The sequence below is a fragment of the Diceros bicornis genome, chromosome 6, assembly GCF_020826845.1.
Source record: "Diceros bicornis minor isolate mBicDic1 chromosome 6, mDicBic1.mat.cur, whole genome shotgun sequence".
In the NCBI taxonomy this organism is placed as follows: domain Eukaryota; kingdom Metazoa; phylum Chordata; class Mammalia; order Perissodactyla; family Rhinocerotidae; genus Diceros; species Diceros bicornis.
The window spans coordinates 77,654,975-77,680,266 of NC_080745.1; the positions used below are offsets into that span (position 1 = coordinate 77,654,975).

General features: G+C 47.6%; 1 protein-coding gene across 9 annotated transcripts in view; it reads left to right on the forward strand.

Moving 5' to 3' along the window:
• Positions 1–25,292, forward strand: part of VWA2 (von Willebrand factor A domain containing 2) — a 49,361-nt gene that overhangs the window by 12,248 nt on the left and 11,821 nt on the right. For 7 of the 9 annotated variants that reach the window (XM_058544059.1, XM_058544060.1, XM_058544062.1 and 4 more), the window contains 7 exons: positions 953–1,027; positions 2,375–2,508; positions 9,124–9,233; positions 17,596–17,790; positions 20,764–20,897; positions 21,560–21,692; positions 24,714–24,769. In XM_058544059.1, coding sequence (XP_058400042.1) covers positions 953–1,027; positions 2,375–2,508; positions 9,124–9,233; positions 17,596–17,790; positions 20,764–20,897; positions 21,560–21,692; positions 24,714–24,769 — 837 coding nt within the window. Of the gene's footprint in view, positions 1–952; positions 1,028–2,374; positions 2,509–9,123; positions 9,234–17,595; positions 17,791–20,763; positions 20,898–21,559; positions 21,693–24,713; positions 24,770–25,292 lie in introns of those variants that run through there. The other 2 variants (XM_058544065.1, XM_058544066.1) reach the window with 2 other exon arrangements.

Here is a 25,292-nt window from a genome sequence, read left to right on the forward strand (position 1 = left end):
CCAAGCAGTGCGTCGGTGCGCGCCTTGGATCCGAACCAGCGAACCCCGGGCCACCACAGCAGAGCGCGCACACTTAACCGCTTGCGCCTCTGGTCCGGCCCCAGGATGTAAGCATTTTAATGACTCAAAATTCATTTGGCCAAATTGTTTTCCAAAAGGGTTATACCAATTTACAGTGCCACCACTGGAAACGTTTTTCATGATTTAATGTTTCCCCAATTACATTTAAATTTAGAAGTTGATCATCTAAATTTCACATTTAAAAGGGTATCTCATTGTTTGAGTTAGAGCGTTTTGTCACCTGTTTGGACATTTTCCCTTGTGCTTTTCTGTGAATTCTCTTTCTTCTATGAATTGTCTGTTCACATTCAAGGTTAATTTTTATAGCAAGGAGCTACACCCCAGAGAGGCAGCCAGAGGGCAAAACTCGTCAGAATCACAGGCTCTCTATATCCCCTCTGTATATATTTTTAATTTTTCTCTTCAAAATACCCACATTTAAATACACAGATACCTGATAGAAGTGGGGTGATTGGGGCCGGCCCCGTGGCGTAGCGGTTAAGTGCAAGTGTGCGCGCTCCGCTGCTGGCTGCCTGGTTCAGATCCCAGGAGCACACCCAGGCACCGCTTCTCCGGCCATGCTGTGGCGGCGTCCCACATAAAGTGGAGGAAGATGGGCACGGATGTTAGCTCAGGGCCAGTCTTCCTCAGCAAAAAGAGGAGGATTCGCATGGATGTTAGCTCAGGGCTGATCTTCCTCACAAAAAAAAAAGAAGTGAGTTGGGGGTTTCTTTATGCTGTCCATCCAGTAATTTTTAAGATACAGTATCATTGAGCTCCTCCACATTCCTCTCTTCTCTCTTCACCTGTTCGGTCTGGTCACATAATGTGGAGACTAAGACTCCTCCTCCCTCTGCCTTGTAATGACTGCTTCTGGTGTTTTCTTTCCTAGTGCCCCCATCTGTCCCTCTTCAGGAAGTCCATGTAAGCAAGGAGACCATTGGGAAGATTTCAGCTGCCAGCAAAAGTAAGCCCGTGTTTTATGGAACCCTCTAAACGCCCATTTCAGCCTCTGCATGACCGACCCAAGGGAAGCCATGTTACTCCAGGCCACTTCTGCCCCACTCCTGTCTTCCTTTCATGCTGTAGCCGAAGTCATTTTCCCCAAACAGGGGCCTGACCAAGTCCTTCTCCTGGGTAAAAACCCTAGGTAAATCCCTGTCGCCGAATTTCTTGGCCCATGCTTGGAGGTCTTCCGTGATGTGACCACCATCTACCCAACCAGCCTTGTCTGCTACCATATTCCTTCCTCTTCCATACTAATTAGCATCCCCTCTACATGCTCGAGCCACACCAGCCCGTTGCCAGGGGCCCTGCATGTCCCTTCCTTCCGCCTCTGGTGCAGTCCTCCTCATTCACTGCCTCCTGGGCGGCCCCTTCTCGCTGTGCTTCTCTGACTTCTCTCCTGCGTCTTCACGCTGAGGTGTAGGGCGAGGACTCTGGACCCAGACAGCCTGGGTTTCATTCCCGGCTCCACCACTTCCTGGTGCTTTGGCCTCAGGAAAGTTACTGAATTACCCTGTGCCCTGCTTTCCTCATCTCTCCAGTGGGAATAAAAATCGCGGATGTACTTAGGGCTGGGGGTGGGGTTGGGGGCTGGGGAGCTGATAGCTAAAGGGTACAGGGGTTCTTTTGAGGTGATAGAAAATGTTCTAGAATTGAGGTGATGATGGAATGTATCTGTGAATATACTAAAACCTACTGAATTATATACTTTAAATGGGTTGGTATTATGTGGTATGTGAATGATGTCTCAATAAAATTGTTAAAAAATAAAATAGTACTCTGTCTCAGGGTGGTTGTGAGAATTAAATAAATTAGTACATCAGGTGTTTAAAGCAGCACGTGGCATATAGAAAAGATGCAGTCAGTGCTGGCTGTTATTACTTGAACTCTTGGGTAATGGGACCTCATGTCCCAGGGTGGCTGGCTGTGTCCTAGACTAGATTGTGGCCCCGAGGGCTGGACCAGGGCTCTTCAGTGGCCTCACTGAAGCCCCACTGGCCCAGTAGCCCCTCCGTTCATCCAGCTCAATTAGTATTGTCGAAATAGATTCTTCCATTATTACAAAGACTTTCACCTAATGGCCTGTTGATGAGCATTGTTCCCGTGGTGGGTGTGTGCTTTCTGCTGCAGAGGAGGGCTGTCTCTGGCCGGGACGTTCTCCAGTGTTATTTCCCCTGTCGTGCTAAGAGGAGCAGCAGCTTGACCCACCACAGGGTCATTTCTGCCTCCACTCTGCTTTGGGTGAGAGCCTCTTGGGACCAGACTGCAGGGAAGCTGGTGGCCACCGTTCTGTCCCACTCTCCCCTAGTGATGTGGTGCTCGGCTGCAGTGGACATCCTGTTCCTGATGGATGGCTCTCACAGTGTCGGGAAACGGAGCTTTGAAAGGTCCAAGCACTTTGCCATCACGGTCTGTGATGCTCTGGACATCAACCTTGAGAGGGTGAGTACAAGTCTTGTTGTCTTGTGTTACAGTGTCTCTGGTGGCAAGCGACAGAAATCCCCTCTTAAGTAGAAGAGGGCATTTACTGGCTTGTGGATCTGGGAAGACCAAGGGGGTGAATCCTGGTTCTAGACACAGTGGGATCCAAGGGCTTGATCCCTCTCTTTTTCTCTTCCTCTCAATTTTGCTTTCCTTAGTTGGCTTCCAGGTAGGTTTTCCTTACATAGAAAAGTTGCCCTGCATAGTCCTTCAAGCTAGGGATTCCAGTAAAAAGAAAGTGGACTTCTTTGTAGATCTGGCAGATGTCCCTGGGAGGGCTCCAATTGGGCAGGCACAGGTCACATGACAATCCCTTGACCAATCACAGTAGTCAGAGAGAAGAGATTGCCTGGCTTGACCTGAGTCATGTCCTCATCCATGTTCTTGGGGTGGGGGTGAACACCTGGATTTGGTTTCCCACTAGAAAGAGAAGTTGCATTTGCAGAACAGTGGGAAAGGGAAAGCACGCTGGCAGACAAAAACTATAACTTCCAAACTATAACTATATAACTATAGTTATATAACTACATAACTTCCAAAGACTAGAGTCTTAATATGAAACACAGCTCTTACCTTCTGTGTTCACTTGAAAGAACTACTCTTGCCTGAGTGAATCCAGGCAGTATGTTGATTTCTTGTTCTTCCTGGCTCCAGATAACAGGTCTTAAATATCAGCAGTGTGTGAGCTGTGGCTCTTGTTGCTGAAAGGGGCATTTTGAAACAACTCAATAGACAAACAGGCAATGAACACAGACAGACAGTTTCCAGAAAATGAAACACAAATGGAGGGCCGGCCCCATGGCTTGGTGGTTAGGTGCGCGCGCTCCGATGCTGGCGGCCCGGGTTCGGATCCCGGGCGCGCACCGAGGCACCACTTCTCCGTCCATCCTGAGGCTGAGTCCCACATACAGCAACTAGAAGGATGTGCAGCTATGACATACGACTATCTACTGGGGCTTTGGGGGAAAAAATAAATAAATAAAATCTTTAAAAAAAAAAAAAAAAAAAAAGAAACACAAATGGCCCCTAGACGTACGAAAAGATGCCTAACCACCTCATTCAATGTAATAGCAAATCTCCAACTGATACACCATTTTTCACTTACCGGATTAGCAAAAATCCAAAGTTTGGTGATATGCTCCACTGGCAAATCTATAGGAAACTGGCATTCTCATGCACTGCTGGTGGGAGTGTGCAACCTCTCTTTGGAGTATTCCAACAATATTCATCAAAATTACAAAGGCATGGACCCTTTGATCCAGCAATTTATTCTGCAGATACTCGCACAGATACAAAATAACCCACATATAAAGTTATTCATTGCAGTGTTGTTTGTAATTGTAAAAGATTTCAGGCTACCCAGATGCCCACTCACAGGGGACAGGTAAATCCATTATGGTGCATTCATATATTGAAATGCTGGGCAGCTGCAGAAAGTGAATGAGGAAGCTCTCTGATATGGAAAGACACCAAAACAAATTAAGTGTAAAAAGTAAGGTGCAAATAGTACATATGTTACTTTTTATGAAAAATAAAGGGAGATGAATAGAGTCTATGTTTAGATTTGCTTGTATATGCATGAAGAAACTCTGCAGGGATTTGTAAAAGGCTAAGAACAGAGGGGAGGGTGGGAACTGAGCAGATGGGGGCACAAGTCCAGGGGGAAACTCATTGATACAGAATTTTTTATACTTTATGGATTTTTGAACCATGTGAACCTACTCAAAAACAAAATAAAAATTTAAGAACGGCATTTTGGTCTGGAAAGCCATAATTACTTGAATTAGAGACTAGTTGCATACAGGTTGAGGAAGGAAGTGGTTTTCCAAGATGACATTCCTGGGTTAATCCTAGAAAAACCTCTAGGATTTAGGAACAAAAGTGGCTTTTAACGAGGGCCAGATTTTCTCCAGAACAGCATGTCATCTGGGGAGAGCAAGCACGTTACCCTGGGCCTCAGGCAGTCTTGCACAGTTATCCGAAGCCACTATAGCAGATGTCAGTCCATCTAGGCATGAGCAGCCAGGAAGTTCTGATCGTGAAGTCAACCAATCACAGACTCTAGAAGGGCCTGGGCCCAGGACTACTGAATCTGCACCCTCCTCCAAACAGGGCCTGCTTTTAAAAGGAAGTGATTCCCTGTGACGTTTCACTAGCTATTCATGGAGGAAGAGCCATAAAGATCAAGCACTGTTGACCTTGGCATTGACGTAGTATGTCCTGAAATCGGTGGCCTGGAGACCCCAGCAGATGGCAAGTTGGGAGAGAAGAGTTGTATGGATTGTTAGAGAATGTTTTACAGATGAGGAAAAAGGCTCAGAGAGGCTAAGTGACTGCCCAGGGTCACACAGCAATCTTAGAGCTAGGTGTGGAAGAACTGGAGCTCTTGACTTTCAGCCCAGGACTTGCTCCATTAGGTCATTTGTCTCTCTCAGTGGGTAGCCCCTGGGCTAGGATGAGGTGGTGACACTCAGAATTCACACCCTGCTATCACATAGCTAGTGGACAGCTGGCAACATGGCATTGTGTGTGTGTGTGTGCGCGCGCGCACGCATGTGTGCATGGGTCTGTGTCTGTGTAGAATTCTATTAGCACCCTCAAAGAGAGGGTAAGAAAACCATGACAAAAAACTTTATGGCTGGTGCTGCTGGGGGCAGCTGTTTTGACCCACAGGTCCCCAGAGTTCAGTGAATTTAATCTCAGTGTTACTGGACTACATCTAGGATGTGGCATTAAGTTCTGGAGGCTGATTTTTAGGTTAGATAATGGCAAACCAGACAGCGCCTACAACAGAGAGCCAGTACAGTGAGAGGCCTGGACACTTCCAAACATGAGGGAATCCAGTTATCATATTCACATGAAAGAGGGTACACAGTCACTCTATTTTATTATTTTTTTATTTATTTTTATTTTTATTTTTTATTTTTTGCTGAGGAAGATTTGCCCTGAGCTATCATCCATGCAGATCTTCCTCTATTTTGTGTGTGGGTCACCACCACAGCATGGCTGCCGATGAACGGTGTAGGTACGCACCCGGGATCCGAACCCAGGCCACTGAAGCGGAGTGCACCGAACTTAACCACTAGGCCACAGGGCCGGCCCCAACTCTGTTTTATTAAGAGGGCAGAATGTGGGTTCAGGGAGTTATATTTGGGCTTGACCTGAGAAAAACTGTATCGCAGCAAGGCTTGTTGAGCAAAGGAGTTGGCCGTCTATTTCAGGGAGCCAGTGAGGGTCTTGACCTCCACAGTGCTCAGACAGACTCGCTGGAATGCTGGCCAAGGGTTTTTGCATCAGGACGACTTCAAATGGTTCAGTCTGATTTGCGGCTTCTGGTTTTATGTTTTTGCTGCTGCATTTTGGTATCTTCTTCTTGTGATCTCCATGTACAAGGGATTTATCTGTACCTTATTTTACTTCCTATAACTTTATTTTTCAGGAAGCAATTTTCAAGTAGCTATAAATTAAGGCTTTTTAGGGGTGCTCTGTTGTTGAGGTGAATTTAAGGTTTTTGAAGTCTTCCCCTCAACACTTGAAAGCTGAGCAGTTCACTTCCTGGCTTTAATATAATGATTGCGGCAGAGTGATTATAGTGTGGTGAGAAATCTGGGCGGGCTTGCTCCTGAGCGTACAGTCACCTGAAGATAAAAGGCAGCTATCTTGCTCCCAAACCACCAATTAAATTAAATGCCTTAACCACTGACTCAAGCTGTTTCCATCTTGTTTTGTTTTGAAGTTGTGTCCTTCCTGTTTAACCCAAGTAAATACACCCAGCTGTTGGTCTCAAGGGAGTTGTTTTTTTTAAACTAAGTAATTCATTCACATGGTTCAGTAAGATGTTCAATGAAAAGTGCCCCTCCTACCCACACATTGTCCATTTGCCCAGTGCCCATATCTGCTTCCTTGAGTATCCTTGCAGAATCTGCTTCATGCAAATACAAGCAATGTGAATATATATTCTTATTTTCCCCTTATTTATACAAAAGGTAGCATGCCATGCACACTGTTCTATCCCTTGCCTTTTTCTCTTTGCATTATCTTCGAAGTCTTTCCATATCTAGGTTTATAGGTAATACAGGTATTAATATCAGTATATATTATTTTTTACAGCTGGTTAATGTTCCATCATAAGGATTTACTAAGGTTTAATTAATGAATCCCCTATGGATGGACATTTGCTGTTACAAATATCCTGTGAGCTTGTATTTCACGCATGTGGAAGTATGTCTGTACCGTAAATTCCCAATAGCCCCATCTATTTGTAATTTTAAATGAAAGTGGACAAATTACTCTCCATGGATGCTGTACCATTTATGTTCTTACCACCTATGTTTGAGGATGCTGGTTTCCCCCTGCAAACATTTGGCTTTTTGCTAAACTGATATAGGAAAATGGCAGCTCAGTGTGGTGAGGTCAAGCATCTTTTGTGTGTGTGTGTGTGTGTGTGTGTGTGTGTGTGTGTGTGTGTGAGGAAGATTGGCTCTGAGCTAACATCTGTGCCCATCTCCCTCTATTTCGTATATGGGATGCTGCCACACATGGCTTGATGAGTGGTGCATCAGTCCGAGCCCGGGATTTGAACCTGCGAACCCGGGGCCACTGAGGTGGAGCGTGCAAACTTAACCGCTACACCACCGGGCCAGCCCCTCAAGCATCTTTTCATATATTAAAGAGCCATTTGTATTTCCTCTTCTGTGATCTCTGTTATATCCTTTGCCCATTTTTCTGTTGGATTGTTGGTCTTATACATATCAATTCCTAGACACTCTTTATATATTGGGGAAATTAACTCTTTGTCTCTGACATGAGTTGCAAATAATTTTCCATTTTGTCTTCATTTTTTATTGCATTATGGTACATTTTGCCATGCAGAAGTTTTCTTCATGTAGTCAGATTTATCAGTCTTTCCTTTACGGCTTCTGGAATTTAAGTCATAATAAAGTCTTTTCCACTTTGAAATTAAAAAGGAATTCTCCCAAGTTTTCTTCTAGAACTCACATGGTTACATTTTTCATATAAATTTTCAAGATTACATGTAAATTACAAGATTTTCATATAAATCTTGAATCCACTTGCAATTTATCCTTTATTCTTTTGCAGATGGCTATCCAGTTGTTCCAACACCACATACTGACTATACCCTCTTTTCCCCACTGGTTTGAGATGCCCCCTTTATCACATGCTAAATTCAAGGGAGATTTCTGCTCCTCAGAAAATTCTTCCTGAGCGTCTCTACTGCTCTATTTTCCAGTGTCCATCTCTCCTACATGCCCACCCAAAACTTAAATTTCTTCCTCCTTAAGATGTCGACAGTTCCTCCTTAGAACTTCCTGTGGGAGGAAAGTCCAGTGGGCTGTGCTCACTGGCAGCAGATGCAGCTGGCTTGGTGTGGATGAATGCTTTGATCATCTCCCCAGGCCTGTTAGGGGATCAGCAGTGAAGGAATTCAAGGAGTGAGCAAAAGGCAGCATCATTGCCTAAATATGAGTCACTTGGCCCATTTGCAATCTTGGCCAGAATTGGGGTTAGTTATGAGAACAGTAACTAAGAATGTAGTTTCTCCAGGGGTTTTGGAGGGCCAATGATGAGGTACAGGGCTTGGGCCCTTGAGAGGAACCCTAAACGTTTATAGCCTTCTCTGCTCAAGACACGCTAGTGTCTCAAGGGTCCACAGAATGACTTGACTCAATTTCCTTTCTCCAGTTTTGCAAGGTGTTGAGGTTTTTCCTATGGCCTCCTTGAGTAGGATGCAGAATCTGTTTGGAATCACCACTGGCTCTCACGCCCTCCGCTAGAGGAACTTAAGCTCCAGTATTGCTGTCTCAGGTTCGGGTGTTGCTTGTCCACCAGTCTGACTCTGGTCTGGAGAGCTAGCCTTTCCCTAGCTTGGCAGGAGCAGGCCTGGAAGGGCTGACCCCCTAACCTCCAACCAAGGATGGGGGGTGTGGTGGCTGTTGTGAGTGATGAGCCACCGGTGATGGTGGCTGTGGTTGGCTTCTGTGGCACCCCCAGTTGGGTCAGCGAGGATTTTGTTGAAGGCCTGTGCTGGCTGCTGAGAAGAAAAACAGTGTAACTGAGCCTTGTGAAGATCGTAGACACCGAGTCCAATGGCCTGGCTCCCTTTCTTACTAGTCCTGGGCCAGATCTGTATCCTCTCTACATTTCAGTTTCTCCAGCACTAATGTGGGTATTAACAGAGCCTCTGTGGGTTAAATGAAATAATGTGTGAACACAGTGAAACAGTGACTGCCCCTGGGAGGCATTCGGTAAATGTGAGCAGACACCTTGCCCTAAAGATGCTCAAAGCTCAGCTGAGAGAGCTGCCAGAATGTGGCTCAAGAAGATGGAATTGGTGGTTGTCAGTGCAGAACACAGGCGGATTTGATATTTCCTTCCAGATTCTCCTCTTGGTCTTTGGATCCTGCTTTTAGGGAGATTGGAGAAAGCGCCCGCTCTGGTATTTGTTGAGTAGGCAGGAGGCAGCGTCGTTAACCTTTCTCCTCCCTTCTTTCCTCTTAGGAATGTTTGTGACTTGACCCCGCTCTCAGGCCCCGGGCCCTCTGTCTCTCACTGCAGGTCAGAGTGGGAGCCTTCCAGTTCAGTTCCACCCCTCGTCTGGAATTCCCCTTGGATTCATTTTCAACCCAACAGGAAGTGAAGGCAAAAATCAAGAAGATGGTTTTCAAGTATGTACGATCAGATCCTGCCGTGGTTAGGATGAAACTAGCTGCTCTTAAAATTGTTCCCTTGAAGGGTGTGATTGGCCTCAGAGAGGGCTGTGGGCCGGCTTCCGGAAGTCCGGCTGTGCACAGTGGGTGATGAGAATTCCCTTCTCAAGGATGCCTTTTATTATTACATGATAATGTTCCAAGTGGGAACTTAAATGTGCTTAAAAAAGTAAAAATTTGCTGCTATTATGTGTAGTTGTTAGTTACCTGGGAGAAAGGACTAGTGAAGGTCAAGACTGGGGTTAAGAGTGTGAGGTGTTGGGAAGAACACTGCGTCCTTCTCCCAGTTCTGTCCCTGGTGACCACCATAGCTTGGACAGTTCACCACACTTCTCAGAGCCTCGTTTTTGTGGTCTAAACAGAGTAAGTGCCAAGCTAGCCCTGAGGGCCTAGTGGTTAAAGTTCGGTGCTCTCACCACTTTGGTGGCCCGGGGTCATTTCCTAGTCACGGAGCCACACCACCCGCCTGTCAGTTGCCGTGCTGTGATGGCATCCCACATAGAAGGGCTAGAAGGACTTACAACTAGGATATACAACTGTGCACTGGGGCTTTGGGGAGGGGGAAAGAAAAAAAGAGGAAGATTGGCAACAGATGTTAGCTCAGGGTGAATCTTTCCCTGGAAAAAAAAAAAAAAGATAAAAAGAGTAAGTGCCCCTTTGTTATTGAGAGTGCTTTAAAAATGATGACTAGCTGTTTATGTGATCATACACATCCTGTAAATATATGTATGTAGTAGGGTCATTACTTTACTCACATTACAAGTCAGCTGATATGTGTGTGTATATGCACATATGTGTATACATATATTTTGTGTATAAAGATTTTATATATGTGTATATTATATATACACATATACATGTATATGGATATGAATCTGTTATACACATACATACACACACACATATACACACAATGTTCTGTACAAGCCCTCACAGAAGAATGCCTTTACTTGCCAGCTACCACTCTGACCTCTGGATCCTCTTTGGTTTCTGCTTCCCCTTGTGCTAGTGTCCACTGAAGTCCTGCTCAAGTCTGTGGTCCCAGCCATTTGTGGCCGTCACCTCTGGTTGCAAAGACCCTGAGCTCTGATGTCTGTTTCCCAGCCTCAGGCCTCTGTAGGTCCACCAGTGTGCTCACAAAGCCTGAATCCCCACACTGGGCACAGCAGGAACTTTGGGGGCCCTGCAGGCCCCAGGGACCCCCAGTGACTTTATTTCAGGCTATTTATCCCAGACTTTTCCTCTGGCCGTGGGTGCCCTGAACAGAATGAGGGGCAGGTCAAATACAAAAAAGTTCAAAAGAAAAAGCACATTAATATGTTTTTTAAAACTTGTATTAGTATATACTGACCTTTCCTTGTTCCCTTGGAGCCTTCTACCCTTGAGACCTCCAAGCATGGTTCCTATAGAGAACAGTCGCGGCCTCGCTCCTGTATCTTGGGCCCAGACACACAGAGCAGCACTTGTCAAAGTGAGATGTTTAGTCAGAAGATCTGGGTTGGAATTGCCTAGGGAGTATGTTAAATGCAGGTGCCTGGACCCTCTCCCAGATCCACTGACTCACTCTCTGTGCAGTGACAGTTAATCTGCATTTTTTGTTTTTCTTTGCTGAGGAAGATTAGCCCTGAGCTAACATCTGTTGCCAATCTTCCTCTCATTTTTGCTTGAGGAAGATTAGCCCTGAGCTAACATCTATGCCAATCTTCCTCTATTTTACATGTGGATCACTGTCACAGCATGGCTGATGAGTGGTGTAGGTCCGTGCCTGGGATCTGAACCTGTGAACCCGGGCCGCCGAAGTAGAGCACACCGAACTTAACCACTAGGCCATGGGGCCAGCCCCTAGAATCTGCCCTTTATAAAAGGTCTCTGCCCTGGTCCCCTGCCCTAGGACTGTTACACTAATGTTTTTTAAGCAGCTTTATTGACATATAATTTAAATACCATAAAGTTCACACATTTAATGTGTACAATTCTGTGGGTTTGAGTGTATTTTCAGAGTTATGCAACTATTACCATAATCTAAGTTTAGAACATATTCATTATCTAGCAAGAAACCTTATAAATAGACATTTCTCCAGAGAAGATATATAAACAGCCAATAAACACATGAAAAGATGCTTAACATCATTAGTCATTAAGGAAATGCAAATCAAAACCACAATGAGATACCATTTCACACCCACTAGGAAGGCTAAAATAAAAGACAGACGGTAACAAGTGTTGACAGGGATAATGGAGAAATTGGAACCCTCAGACACTGCTTGTAGGATTGTAAAATGGTTCAGCCACTTTGGAAAACAGTCTGGCAGTTCCTCAAAATGTTAAATATAGAGTTACTGTATGACCCAGCAACTCCACTCCAAGAGCCTTGAAAACATATGTCCACACAAAAACTTGTACACTAATGTTCATAGCAGCATTATTTATAATAGCCAAAAAGTGGAAATAACACAAGAGTCCAAGAATGAATGGATAAAATGTGTTATATCCATACAGTGGAATATTATTCGGCCATAAAAAGGAATGGTGATGTGATTCATGCTACAATGTAGATGAATCTTGAAAACACGCTAAGTGAAAGAAGCCAGACACAAAAGGTTACATATTGTAGCATTTCATTTATATGAAATGTCAGGAACAGGCAAATCTATGGAGACAGAAAGTAGATTAGTCAGTGCCAGGGGCTGTGGGGAGGGGGAATGGGGAGTGACTGCTAATGGGTATAAGGCTTCTTTTTGGAGTAATGAAAATGTTTTGGAATTAGATAGTGTTGATGGTTGTACAACTCTGTGAATATACTAAAACCCACTGAACTGTATACTTTAAAAGGGTGAATTTTATGGTATATCTTTATTGTTATAATATTTTATTGTTAAAAAAGAAAAACACCTTTGTACCCACTATATACACACTAACATTTGCTGAAGAAAAAATAGGCTACCGGTTTAAGTTTAGGACTAAAAGTCAAAAACTATTTGGGTGACTTCGATTCAAATGACTCAGCCCTACTCTCATCTGAAAAACTAAGCAAACTGCAGTGAATTGGTACAAAAAGGCACTTTAGAGATCACCTAGTATCTCTTCCAACCCCTTATTTTACGAGGAGGAAACTGAGGTTGAGAAGGAGTGGGTGACTTGGCCAGGACCACAGGTCACTCTTCTAGTCCAATAGGCCCCACCCAGCTGTCCTTTCCCGTCTCTCCCCCTACCATCCTCTAAATAATTAGTTGAGCCTCTTCTCAGCTGTGTTGAAAGTCATACCTAAGGGCTTGAGAGTCAGTTATTCATGACCTATGACATGTAGAGATGCATTAAGAATGTGCCAGATGAGGCCACAGAGGGTGGAGAAAGAAGCGTCTTAACGTGTCTGAACAAGGTCAGCTCTTCTTTGGGGGATGTGTGTGGTTAGCACTTGTGCATCCTGTCTAAGAGACAGCAGACAAGGCAAGGAGGCAGCCGCTGATTTTTTGGCCACAGTTGCAGGGTCACCAAGGACACTAAACATTAACACACACTATTATTCATCAGAACAGAGGAATGTTGGCTGAAGGGAGGTGATGACCTCCCCAGGGCTCTTTACCCTTTTTCTGTAGTGGAGTTTAAAATTCTGGACTGATGAGAACAGCTCTACCCAAAACCCAGAACACTTGCCTTTCCAGCCCAAGGCCATCCCCTGAAATCACCCTGACAACCACGTTATTGATACTTTGCAATATAAAAAATAATACAATCAAACCTTCCAATATTGGACCCTGTGACAACATAAAATTGGAAAACACATAGCCAGCAATTGGCTCCCGAATGCCTGGACTCCTGGCCAGCTGGCTGTGCATGTTGCTCGGTCATTGCTTTAATCTCACAATAACACAACTCTGAGTTTTCTGTGATTGAATTCTTTTGGATCCCATCTGCAGCTTTATCAGAATTTTACTGTATGTAGATAGCTCTATGGAAAAGGCACTCCCCACTTTGAGCACAAAGTCGTTTAGAGCCTTCTCTGGCCTCTTTCAAAGCACATTAACGTTTAAACAAAGCTTTTAGAATAATTAAAATCACGAAGCACTGTGCTCTTTTTTTACTTGATATTATTTGGTGTGTTTTTTGGTATAAAGCTGCATTGTTTTTGATGTCGATCCTTTTTCATGGTTATATAATAGTCCAGTGAATTGAGCTATCACCATGGATTTAATCGGTCTCCTAAAAGGACACGTTTAGGTTGATTCCAGGATTTTTATCTATTGCTAAAACAAGAACAACAACCCTGTAGTCAACATCCCTGTATCTACAGTGAGTTTTCTTGTGAATTATTTTCCAAAGTCTGTTCCATGGACCAGCTGCCTCAGAATTACGGGGGCGGGGGAGGAGAGGCTGGTGTAGAACGTAGATCCTCAGGCCCAGTCACACGCCTGCCAGTTTGGACTCGCTGATGGTGGAATCTGAGAATCTACACTATTACGTCTCCTGAGGGATTGTTATGCTCACTGGAATTTGGGACTAGTTCAAAAGATAAACTTCTTAGAACAGGCTGCTAATTGGTTCATTATTATAACCACCACTGACGGAGTGCTCACTAGGTACCAGGAGCCCCTGGGCACAGCATTGAATCCTCAGACCATACTATTACTTTCCCTACTTTAACAGGGAAGGAAACCGAGTCTCAGGTTTACCTGGCTAATATATCACAGGACTAATATATCGCAGGACTAACATCTGAGCCCATGTTCTTAAGCACTTGACTACACTGATGGCAAAATGTTTAGATTCTTTCCATCACCCCCAAAAGGGTCTACGCATTGCTGTGAAAACTCCCAAGACAGCGGCTGCTATGTGAACCTTTGCTTTCAACCTAGTTTTGTCCGTTTGAGAGAAATTAGAAAAATCTTGGTGAGACTCTGGCCTCAGACCTCCCTGTCTGTAGCTAGACCCTGAGCTCAGAACAGACGCAGATAGAAATGCTCCGCGGAATAAGGGAAGTGCAGGTAGCAGTGTTTCTTCTCATTTCCCAGGGTTCAGAAGCTGTTAGGAATCTCACCTGACCTTGGTCAGAAGCCAGCAGAATGTTCCACTGGGAAAGGCCTGTCAGGATGCAGAGATGGAGAGGGTGGATGACACAGGCATTTGTGTGCTGAGCGATATGAAGTGTGGACACCACAAAGGCTAGTGGGGTTGGTGGCCTGGGCTCTCGTGTCCTTGAAATTTACTTTCTCTCTAACCACAGGCTGGTGGCTATGAAGAGGGAGGCCCAGACCCACTCAGAAAATCTGGATTGAAAAGGAAAAACAGAGTGTAACTCTGGAGGAGAGAGGGCAGACCTGCTTGAGAAATGGGAACTGTCATGGAAAACAAGTGCTTTTTTTCGGTCCTGAAACTTTGAACCTGCAGGAAGAGAAGTGATGATCAGATGGGCCAGGAGGGAGGGGATGCTTTGAGGAGAGAAAGCCAAGTCTGGCTGAGAAACTAAGCGTCAGGACCCCAGCCAGGAGGCGAATGGGCCGCACTGCCAGGGTAGAGGCACAGGGAGCTCCAGGGCCACTGGGGCGCCTTGGCTTCTGGTGGGAAGAGAGTTTTGTGACCATTTAGGCAGAACAGTATAGAGCTGAGGCGGGAAACTTTTTCAGTAAAGAGCCATGAGGAATTATTTTAAGCTTTGCAGGCCATATTGTCTACATTTCTACATTTATGTAGAAAGAACATAAATGAACAGTGTCCGTTTCCCACACCCATTTGGTCCACAGGCTGTAATTTGCCGACTCCTAGAGAGGAAAGACCATTGGCTTTGGAATCAGTCTGACTGGGTTTAAAATCCGGTTCTGACCTCCGCTAGCTGGGTGAGAGGCAGGTGACTTGACTGGTTGTGTAACCTCATGGTTAAGAACTTGGGCTCTAGAAGTGGAGGGTCCAGGGTTCAAGTCTTGCCCCCACCACCCATAAGCTGTATGACCTTAGATAAGGCGCTTCTCTGAACTCCCTGTCTCTCAGAGCTGCAATGAGAACGACATGAGCTAAGCACCTTTATACACGCACATGCACGCACGCACACACAGACACACACATTCTTAAGCACAGTGGTGCCTGGCACATCATAAATGCTCAGTAAATATTAGCAGTGGCCATTACTATTCTCTGAGCAGGGGTTTCCTCGTCTATTAAATGAGGATAATGTTAGCACCTTTTACTATAGTTTTAAGGATTATATTCAGTCACAGGTAGGTGACGTGTTTGGCACAAAGCGGAAGCTCAGGACTACTGTTATCCCTTAGGAGTGGGAGACAGTCTGCCCTTCCAGGAACCCTAGAGGCACACTCTTTGCAGACACACGAGCTTTGGTGAAGGCAGTGGTCTTCACGGGAATCAAAACCCCCTTGGCTGTCTTCAGTATCTAACATGCGATCCAGCCCAGTGTGAGAGGAGTTGGGGGCATCTCTGTGATAAGCCCATTGCCCAAGCCAAGCTCTGCTCACCAGCCCTGGAACCCAGCTGCTGTTGCTCATACCCCTTCCCCTGATTGGAATAGCCTCTCCGTTCCTGGTCAGTGGATTCACCAAGACCCCATTCAGGCACTTTCCCCTCTGAAGCCTGTTCCCTAAGAGCTCCTCCCCACAATGAACCCCTCCTCAGAACTCTTCTTATGTGTGTCCTTTTGTTGATATTTATTTGCTACCTTGTAGGTCCTATTTCTTCAGCTAGACCAGGAGTTCTCTGAGAAGTGGGAGCGTGTTATACTTCCTGGTCTTCCTTCACTATCTTCCATTTATTGGGTCCACAGTAAATTCTAGTGGGTTGAAAATAGTAAATGGCTTTGTAATTGATGCAGATGCCGATATATATAGTAGACTAAGAATCTTAATTCTAGGAGTTGTCCATTCTTGTTGACATTTATTAACTTAATGGATCTCCACAGAGAATTGCCCTTTAAGGACTCACTTAAGATAGAAAGCATAGCAGTGAAGAATATTCTAGGCCTGGTCCATAAATTCTTCCCAAGCACAATTTCCCATGCTCTTTCCTCACCTCTCTGCTGAATGGAAGGAACTTTGAGGACTGAGGGGAAGGTGGACCCACAAGATGAAAGGAGCCTGGATCCTTGAATAGCTACTTGGAGGAAAACAAACCAGGGGTGATGCCTGGGCAGGAAGACTCATGTCAAACTTGTATGAGAAATAAACATTTTTAGTGTTAAGTTAAAAAAAATACACACACACACATTCACACACGTATACATATGCATTCACACACACACACACACACACACAAAGAATGCTGTGCTTCTTGTCAGTTGGATGTTTTCCCATTAGAAGAATGACCGTAGGCTCCTGTGAGAGGGCTGAATTAAAGGCAGGCATTTCCTTAATTTATACTCAGAGTGCAATCTGAGAATAACTGTGTTCCCCTCCTCGCATCTATAGTCTGTGATTACTCAGCGTTGGAGAATGATGGTCTAGGAGGGTTCTCTCTATGTGCACAGTTAATATCGTGGTGATTCCATCAGGCTCCACATTGTTGCTCATGTTCGGATGTGTTGCCATCCACTGAAAGGTTTGGCCTAAAATCCATTGTAGTGAGTCATTATTTTCTGCCCAGTTGACACTCAGAGCTGGCAGTCCTCCCTCTGAGGATATTTGTGTGAGCCTCCTGTCGAGAGATTTAGTAGAGATTCTGTGCTGGGATTCCAAGCTCAATGGATAGTCCCTATAACTGGGCTGTGAGGATTGGAGAATATTAGCATCTTGATGAGATGGGACCACTATAACCTGCCCTCATCTGGAAGTAGTCAAACAGTTCAGTTTCTAGCACCCAACCCTGAACTTGGAAGAAAGGCCTTATCATGGCAATGACCCTCATCCAGACCCTTGCATCAAAGCCCTGTCCTTCACTCTCATGGATTCTTACTAAGCTCAGTTATCTGCTTTCCCACCCCAAGGAGATGTTGAGCCGTAACAAGGAGGGAATGATACAGGGATGGGGAGATGGGAGGCGAGTGTTTGACAAACGATGAGAGGTGTCGGCCCAGAGCCGTCACTGGGGGAGAGAAAGTAAGAACATACACATACACAAAGAATGATATTATTACATAATAGAACAGAGATGCACAGGGTGAATCTTGGGTCCATGGGAAAAATTAATTTCTGTTCATGATTGTGGTTTAGATGGTGAGAAAGTGCATATCTCATGCTGGAATTGTCACTTTGAGCATCTGCTGGGAGAAAGCAGCCATCACTAATAATGGAGGAGCCCAATGTTTCAGGCTCTCGTTCCAACTTCACCTCCTGGATCACTGACCTTTTCTTCTTTGTTTTCTCCTTCCGGGTGAGCTCAGAGGAGGGCGCACAGAGACAGGCCTTGCTCTGAAATACCTTCTGCGCAAAGGGTTCCCCGGGGGCAGAAATGCCTCTGTGCCCCAGATCCTCATCATCGTCACTGACGGGAGGTCCCAAGGGCATGTGGCACTGCCAGCCAAGCAGCTGAAGGAAAGAGGCATCACTCTGTTTGCCGTGGGGGTCCGCTTTCCGAGGTAAGAGATTCGGTCACTCTGGGTGGGCCCGGGGACCGTGGTGTGGCTGAAAGACCTCACAGCCATGGGAAGAGAGGGGAGCTGGAAAAACCATCGTGGTCCTTCCAGAATCTGTCTTTTCCGCACTTTGCTGTATTGTCCTGGAGCACAGGGAGCTCCGTGTCTTTGGAAGTCTGAGAGTTTGCATTGTCTTTAGTCTGAACACTTGGTTACGAGTGCCAGAAACTTGACTCAAATTTATTTGGGCAGAAATGGAAAGTCATGGACTCATCTAACTGCACTGGCTGGGTCAGGGGTCCCTCCGGGTAAGCAGGAGCCAGGGACTTCAATGCCATGAAGATTCTTTCTGTCCCCTGCTCGTCTCTGCTGTTCTCTCAGCTGGCTGGATCTCTCTGGAAGCTGGGACTGTGCTGCTGGCAACACCCAGCTCGCATCTTCCCAGCTCCACCCTGGAGAGAAAAGACTCATTTCTCCGGTTTCAAGTGGAATAATCCAAGAAAAGATTCCGATTAGCTGAGTCACAGGCCCACTCTTGAGGCCAGCAGAGTGGGGTCTGTGACTGGCTGCCCCCCTCCAACCACGTTTCTCCAGATGCTGGAATACTGCTTCCTAGAAGAGAGGGGGGCACAAGTCCTCAGTGCTCTCAACCCTGAAAATGAAGGTGACCTCTATAGGCCTCTAGTTGTTGTGGGTATTACCTGAAATGATTCGGGTCTGGGCACTGTGCCTCTACGTAGAAATCTCTTTCTTAATTTTAGTACATTATTTATTCTCTCAATCAATAAAGATAGGTTGTCTTCCTCATGCTATTCTAGGTTCTCAGGATACAGAGACAACAATCAAAATCCCTGCCCTCATGGAACTTCCATTCTAGGAAAAGAACTAGATAATAAACAAGTGAATGAATAAACAAGTAATTTAATTTCAGGTGGAAATAAAATGCAAAGGAGAAAAATAAAGTAGGGTGAGAGGTTACAGAGTGATGGAGAATAGAGAGGATAGTTATTTTAGATAGGGAGGTCTGTCAGGGCTGCATCGAGGAGTGGATTTTTGAGCAGAAACTTGAGTGGAGTGAGGAATAAGCTTTCTGAGTTTCAGGGAAAAGAGCAGGCAAGGCAGGCGGATGGCAAGTGCAAAGGCCCTGAGGCCGTAGCTAGCTTCGTGTGTTATGGGAGAAGCAAGATAGCCAGGGAGTGGCTGGAGGCCAGCAAGCAAGGAGTGAATTACAAGAAATAAGGTAGAAGAGGTGGGCAGGAGTCAGGCCTGGAGACTTTGTGGGTCCTAGTAAAGACTTTGGAGTTTGTTGTGAGTAGGTGGGGACGTCTTTGGAAGGTTTTGAGCAGGGAAATGACATGAATTGGCTTACATTTTTAGAAAATCACACTGGCTGCCAGGTGGATGGTGGGGTGGGGCAGAGGGAGAAGCGATAATGGGGGAGGTGGAGACACTAATTAGGAGGCCTCTGGAGCAGCTCACACGGAGATAATGGTGGCTGGTAGTAGGAGATAATGGTGGCTGGTAGTAGGGAGGCGGCTGGACTGCTGAGGGAATGGTTGGACATAGGATTTGTTTTGAAGGCAGAGAGTGGAGTGGCTGGTGAATTGGATGTGGGTGTGTGAGAGAAGAAGAGAGGATTTGGGCCTGAGCCCCAGGGTGAATGGTGGTGTTATTTGCTAAAATGGGAAAGACTGCGAGTGGAACGAGGGAAATTGAGTTGTTTCAGACAGATCAAGTCTGAGCTGCATATTGGCCATCTGAGTAGAGAAGCTGAGTAGGCAGTTGGATGTAAGAGTCTGGGGCACGGGAGAGAGGGCAGGCAGAGAGACTGAAATTGGGGGTGGCATGTAAACCCTAAATAGAATCAACTCAGGAGTGAGTGCAGAGAGGATGACCGAGAGCCAGCACGTGCAGGACAGAAAGAGGAGGGAGACAGAGGGAAGGAGACTGAGGTGCCGCCAGCACCACGGGGATATCCCGGATTGTGCCGTGTGCTGCTGGCAGTGATGACCGCCACCACCATCATCATCCTTGTTGTCATTGCTGAGAAGTTGGTATTTAACACAGGCTGCCCTTATTGTTGGCTCTTTTGTGAGGGACCTTGCTTCCTGGCTCTCTGCCCACGCAGTGCCGAACAGAGTGCCTTGAGCATCAGAGTTCAAAGGTTTGTCAGTGAGGATGGAATCCACCACATACTGGAAATACATGGCCCGTTCCGGGGTTTCTTCTCCAGCTGCTGGCTGGAGCAGCGCTTCTCAGACTCTCTGTGGTGAAGGTCCAGTTTGTTTTGTTTTTTCCTAATCCATCACAGACTGACACTTTTTAAAAATACAACAAAAATGAATTACTAGGAAAGTGAAATAAAAAACAGACAAAATATAAGCTCAAATGTTTATTATTCAATTCAGCAGACATAAAATGACTCTGTCAAGTTATTGTAGGACGAGTTTCTGAACGCATACTCTCAGTGTCTGCGCTTGTCTGGGGTGAAACAGTTTGGGGACTTGCACACGCCCACAGACCGAGTTTGGATCATCCCTGTCTTAGAGAAATCAAGAAGCTGTGGATCAGGAGAGCGGCCATTGCTCAGATCTGAATGGCCTGAGCTGCAGACACAGGAACCCTCTGAGAAAGCCTGTTGAGCTCCCAAACCCACCTGACCCTTCCCCACACTCCTAGTAAAAGGCTGGACATTGTTGACCATTGGTTCTCAAAGTGTGTTCCCTGAGCCAGCAGTATCAGCATCACCTAGGAACTTGTTAGAAATGCTCACAGTCAGCCCCCACCCCATTGAATCTAGAACTCTGGGGCGAGGTGCCTCAATCTGTGGTTTATCAGGCCCTCAGTGACTCTGATGCCCACCAAATTTGAGAACCACTGCTGTGGGCAGCATGAGGCTCTGTCTGACTCTTTCCTCCTCTGGGTGTTTATTGAGACCGTTCCCTGATGTAACTTCTCTGCTGGGGGCCGGGGCAGGTGGGAGGAGCTGCACACGCTGGCCAGCGAGCCGAGGGAGCAGCACGTGCTGATGGCCGAGCAGGTGGAGGATGCCGCCAACGGCCTCTTCAGCACCCTCAGCAGCTCCGCCATCTGCACCATCGCCTCTCCAGGTAAGAGGGTCCAGGCTGGGAAGGAGTGGCCTTGCCCATATGGAAGTGGGGTGTGGGGGGAGGGGTTCCCCGAGGCAAGAGGTCAGGACTCAGGAGCCTCCCCAGGGAGGGCGGGCGAGTGGAATGGGGTCCAGCAGCCTCGCCCTGGGGTGCTTTGCTCTGTTCTGCCTCCCTGTGCCTGGCCCTGTGGGTCTCTCAGCTGGAACCCTGAGCTTGTCTCCACGGGGTAGAGGGCCTAGGGCTTGGGACCCAGATCTGGTGGGGCCCTGTGCCCGAGCAGGCGTGTGCCCTGCTCAGGAAGAAGAGCCAAGTCAGCTCCCCACCATAGTCAGCACAGGGACACTTCGGCTTGGGGTGACACCCCTGCATTCCTAGGCGTCTTTGTCAGGGCCCACCCAGGAGCTAGAGTGAGGTACGTTACATAAAACATACACACGTGCACAGGATGTAAAAGCTGTGTGGGGTGGGCCCTGTGCAGAGGAGATGCTCAGAGACTGGCTGCCCAGCCAACAGGCAGAGCAGGGCCCGCCGCACCCCCCCGCCCCCGCCCGGTGTGCTCTGCCCTAAGAGGCAGAAGGTAGCCAGGCTGAGGATGGTGGAACCATGGGTGGGGAAGGAGGCGTAACCCAGTCTTTTCCGTCGGGTGCGCGCTGCGGACACAGACTGCAAGGTCCAGCCTCACCCCTGTGAGCGCAAGACTCTGGAGACCGTCAGGGAGCTGGTCGGCAATGCCCTGTGCTGGAGGGGATCTCGGGGGACCGATGCCGTGCTGGCCGCGCTCTGTCCCTTCTCCAGGTTTGTCTACGAGGTCTGGGGTCAGAGCCTGAGGGCACAGCCTGGGTGGGGATGGCAGCCCCCAAGGCCGAGCGCTCACGAGCTGCAGGGAGAACAGCTCTTTGGGGCCTTGGCCGTGGAGCGTGTGACAGGGATTGGGGGAGACCAGGGAGGGAGCCAGGGACAAAGCTCCGGGCGCACAGGCAGGGTCACAGCTACTAAGTGTCAGAGTCTTGTCGACACACTGCCCAGGCACCCAGGGTGTGTGAGGGTGGCAGGTTCACCACCTGGAAAGCTGGTAAATGAGCCAAAAGCTGATCCCACAGGCCAGTGGTCTGCACTTGGGATAGTGGTCTCGAGATTTGGTTCCTCTCAGCACCAGTTTCCACATTTATGGGGGCTGAGTGAGACAAGAGGCTTAAGATCTTTGGATGAATTCCGGTTGTGGAGGCCGTGGGGGATGCTGGATTGCTCAGGACCAGAGCTCAGGCATTCAGGACCACCTGCTGCCAGGCTGTCAGCCATTCGCTTGCAAATCCCTGACCATCCCTTGGCACTTTATCCAGACTCCCCTACCTCTGATGCAGCCCCTCTACCCAGCAACTGGTGATCTGGCCTCTCGCCCTTTCTGGAGGGCCAAGGTGGTGTTTGGACCAGTCACATCTTTGCCCTTGGCCTGCCCCCAGCGATGAGATCAGAGCACGCACGCAGCCATGAAACGGATTGGCCGAGAAGCCGTGAGGGCCATGCTGGCCGATGCAGAGTCCAAGGCCAACGTGGCAGGGAAGGGCCATGCCCTGCACATGGATCAGAGGAAATGGGGCCTTGTGCCACATCAGAGGCCGCTAGAGGCTCTTCAGCACCCAAGGTTTCAAGTGAAAGGAGGCGATTCTTCCCTCCCCAGTGAGTGTGTTCTAAGTGCCCACTTTGAGCCGGGCAGTGTGCCATCGCTGCCCCCAAGAAGCTTGTGGTTTAGAGGGGGCATTGACAAGCAGACCAGTGACCACCCTGAGGCGCCCCAGGATGGGGATGTCATGGAGAAGGGGCCGCTTGAGCAGTCTTGAAAGATGCAGGGGAACCCGGCGGTGGTGGGCGGAGGCGTTCAGAGCCGGGAGCTGCGGGGAGAGGCTGGTGGGCAGAGAGTACACTCAGGGCTTTGTGCTCGGACTCTGGAAGCAGGCTGCTGAGTTTTTAATCCCACTGTCACCACTAAGGAGCTGGGAACCTCCCACTGCCTGTGTCTACACTGGAAAAGGAGCACGGTAATAGTACCTACTCTACAGGGTTGTGGAGAGCGTGTAGCAAGTTAATATGTAGAATCACTAATGTTGTAGGCTCCTAAAGTGATGCCTGCGTGTAGTAAGATCTTCATCAATTCCCTCCTTCAAGAATACTGAGGTCCCAGGAAATCAGCCTGAACACCGCAGAAACAAATCTGCCCTCATGAACTGACACTCCAGTGGCAGGAGGCAGCAACAAACAAAACGGATACATAAAATAAACTGTTAGGTGGATAGGTGCTATAGGGAAAAGGGATGGATCAGGGTGGCATAGGGTTGGAATTTCAAATAGAGTGGGCGGGGGGCCTTGCAGAGAATGGGGCATCTGAGTCAGACCTCGGGAGGTGGGGGACAAACCAAGTGCAGATCCAGGCGAAGGCCTGTGAACAGTGTCTGCTCCAACAACACCGATTCCGGTGCAGGCCTGGGGTGGGAGATGGGGCCCACGGAAGTTTCTGGGCTAGGACTTGTGGTTTCATGAGGTCACTAGGAGGAGACATGGAGGGGAGAAGATTTCTCTTTCATGAGCTGGCAGCTTGGCAAACCTCTGATTTCATCAACACCTGGAGTTCGTGATGGCCTGGGCTTTTACCTTCAGTGGATGTTGTGCCCCAGGAAAGACCCTGCCCTAGAGGTGAGCCCAGTGAGCCTGCCTCTGAGGTGGGCAGCCCATGGTGGGATCTTGTTGGAAGAAGCCCTTTTTGGGAAGTTTGAGAACGTTTTTGCCAAGGCCCAGAGGGGAGAATCTCCTTAGGGAGGTCATCTCTGGAGCTGCTGCCAACCAAGCAGAGGGCTTTCTGCTCACGGGATGAGGAGCCGCTCCTGCTGCAATAGGGCCCTTCCCAGAGATTCAGGAGAGATGGAGGCAAGGGGCAGAGGGCAGAGGGCACGGGCTCTGGAGTCTGATGGTAGGGTTTGGATCCCAGCTCTGCTGTGTTCTAGTAAATGGGTGACTTTGGTCAAACAAATTCAGCCCTCTGAAGCCATATCCCCATCTGGAATATGGAGATAACTGTCTCTTCTCATAGATGTGGATTCAAAGTAATGATGGGCATACCTGGAGCCTGGAAACCACCACAGGAATGGTGGCCCTCGTGTTATCACAGAATGTTAGCTCAACAGACCTGAGAGGTCATCGAGTCCAGTGGTTTGCAAATCCTCTTGAGCTGCAGAGCCTCGTATGGACACTTGTTTTGCAGACCAGAAAAAGCACATTTGGGGTGAAGGGGTTGGGCTATGGCACTGTGGGAGGTCGGCACCCTGGCCACTCAGTCTCCTTCCTTCTCCATTGAGGCTCCAAGGAATGCAGTTGAAAACTACAGATAGAGTTACTATACAGAAGAGGGAACTGAAGACCAGAGAAGGAAAGTAACTTGCCTGGGGTCACACAGCCAGAATCCAGTTGCCTAATTCCCAGTATTTCCCACCCCACCCCCACACTGCATTGTGCCGGTCCCAGAAAGTAACTCGTAATAGAAAGCTGTTCCCACAGTTCAGAGTATTGAATACAGATCTCTCTTAATTTCTGACATAATAGCCAATTTACATTATCTTTTTTTTTAATTGTCTCTGGGTAGTCTGAAACATTCCCTACTCTGTGCAGATGAAAGCTAGCGTGGAATCAAGAAAGAGAACGAGAAAGTCTTTCTCGACCAGCTTCTGCATTGGAATCGTGACCAGCTTCTAGTGTTTAAATAACCTTCCCAGTTTCTGCCCTCCTGGTAAGCCTCTGATCTCTACCATTTGTTTCCTTGGATTGTAGCTGGAAGAGAGTGTTCTTAACCCACCCTGCCACCTGCTACAGGACCACCTGCCCAGGTACAGTATGCCTCCTGGATTCTCTGCTCATTCTGGGCCCTGGCAATAGGCTGGCATTTGCACTCCTGGGGTGAGGGTGGGGTTGGAACTAGCTCTGGGGCCGAGGGATGGGCATTTCAGAGGCAGAGGAGTGTGCTCATGCCGTGTGCATTCCTCACTTGATCTGTGGTATTTTTCTTCACTAAGAATGAAGGCTTTGGAGTGACCTTCCTTAACCAGTGCCCCCTGCACTGAGGAGAGGCAGAGAAGGGCATGCACTGAGCACCAGCTCTGCAGACAGAAAGCCTCACATCCAGCACTGAACTCAGGGCAAGAGACCTGAGCCTCAGTTTCCTCCTCTGTAAAATGGGGGTAATGTTGGCCCCAGGTCTGGAATCCCCATTTCCCTGCCCTGTATGATAGGGGGTCTCATACCTGGGATCCTTGTGAAGATTCAGTAGATAATGCCCATGGAAGTGCTTCGTCAGCTACCATGTCCCAAGCAAACAGGAAGACAACGCCATTAAGCATCATTCAGCTGGGT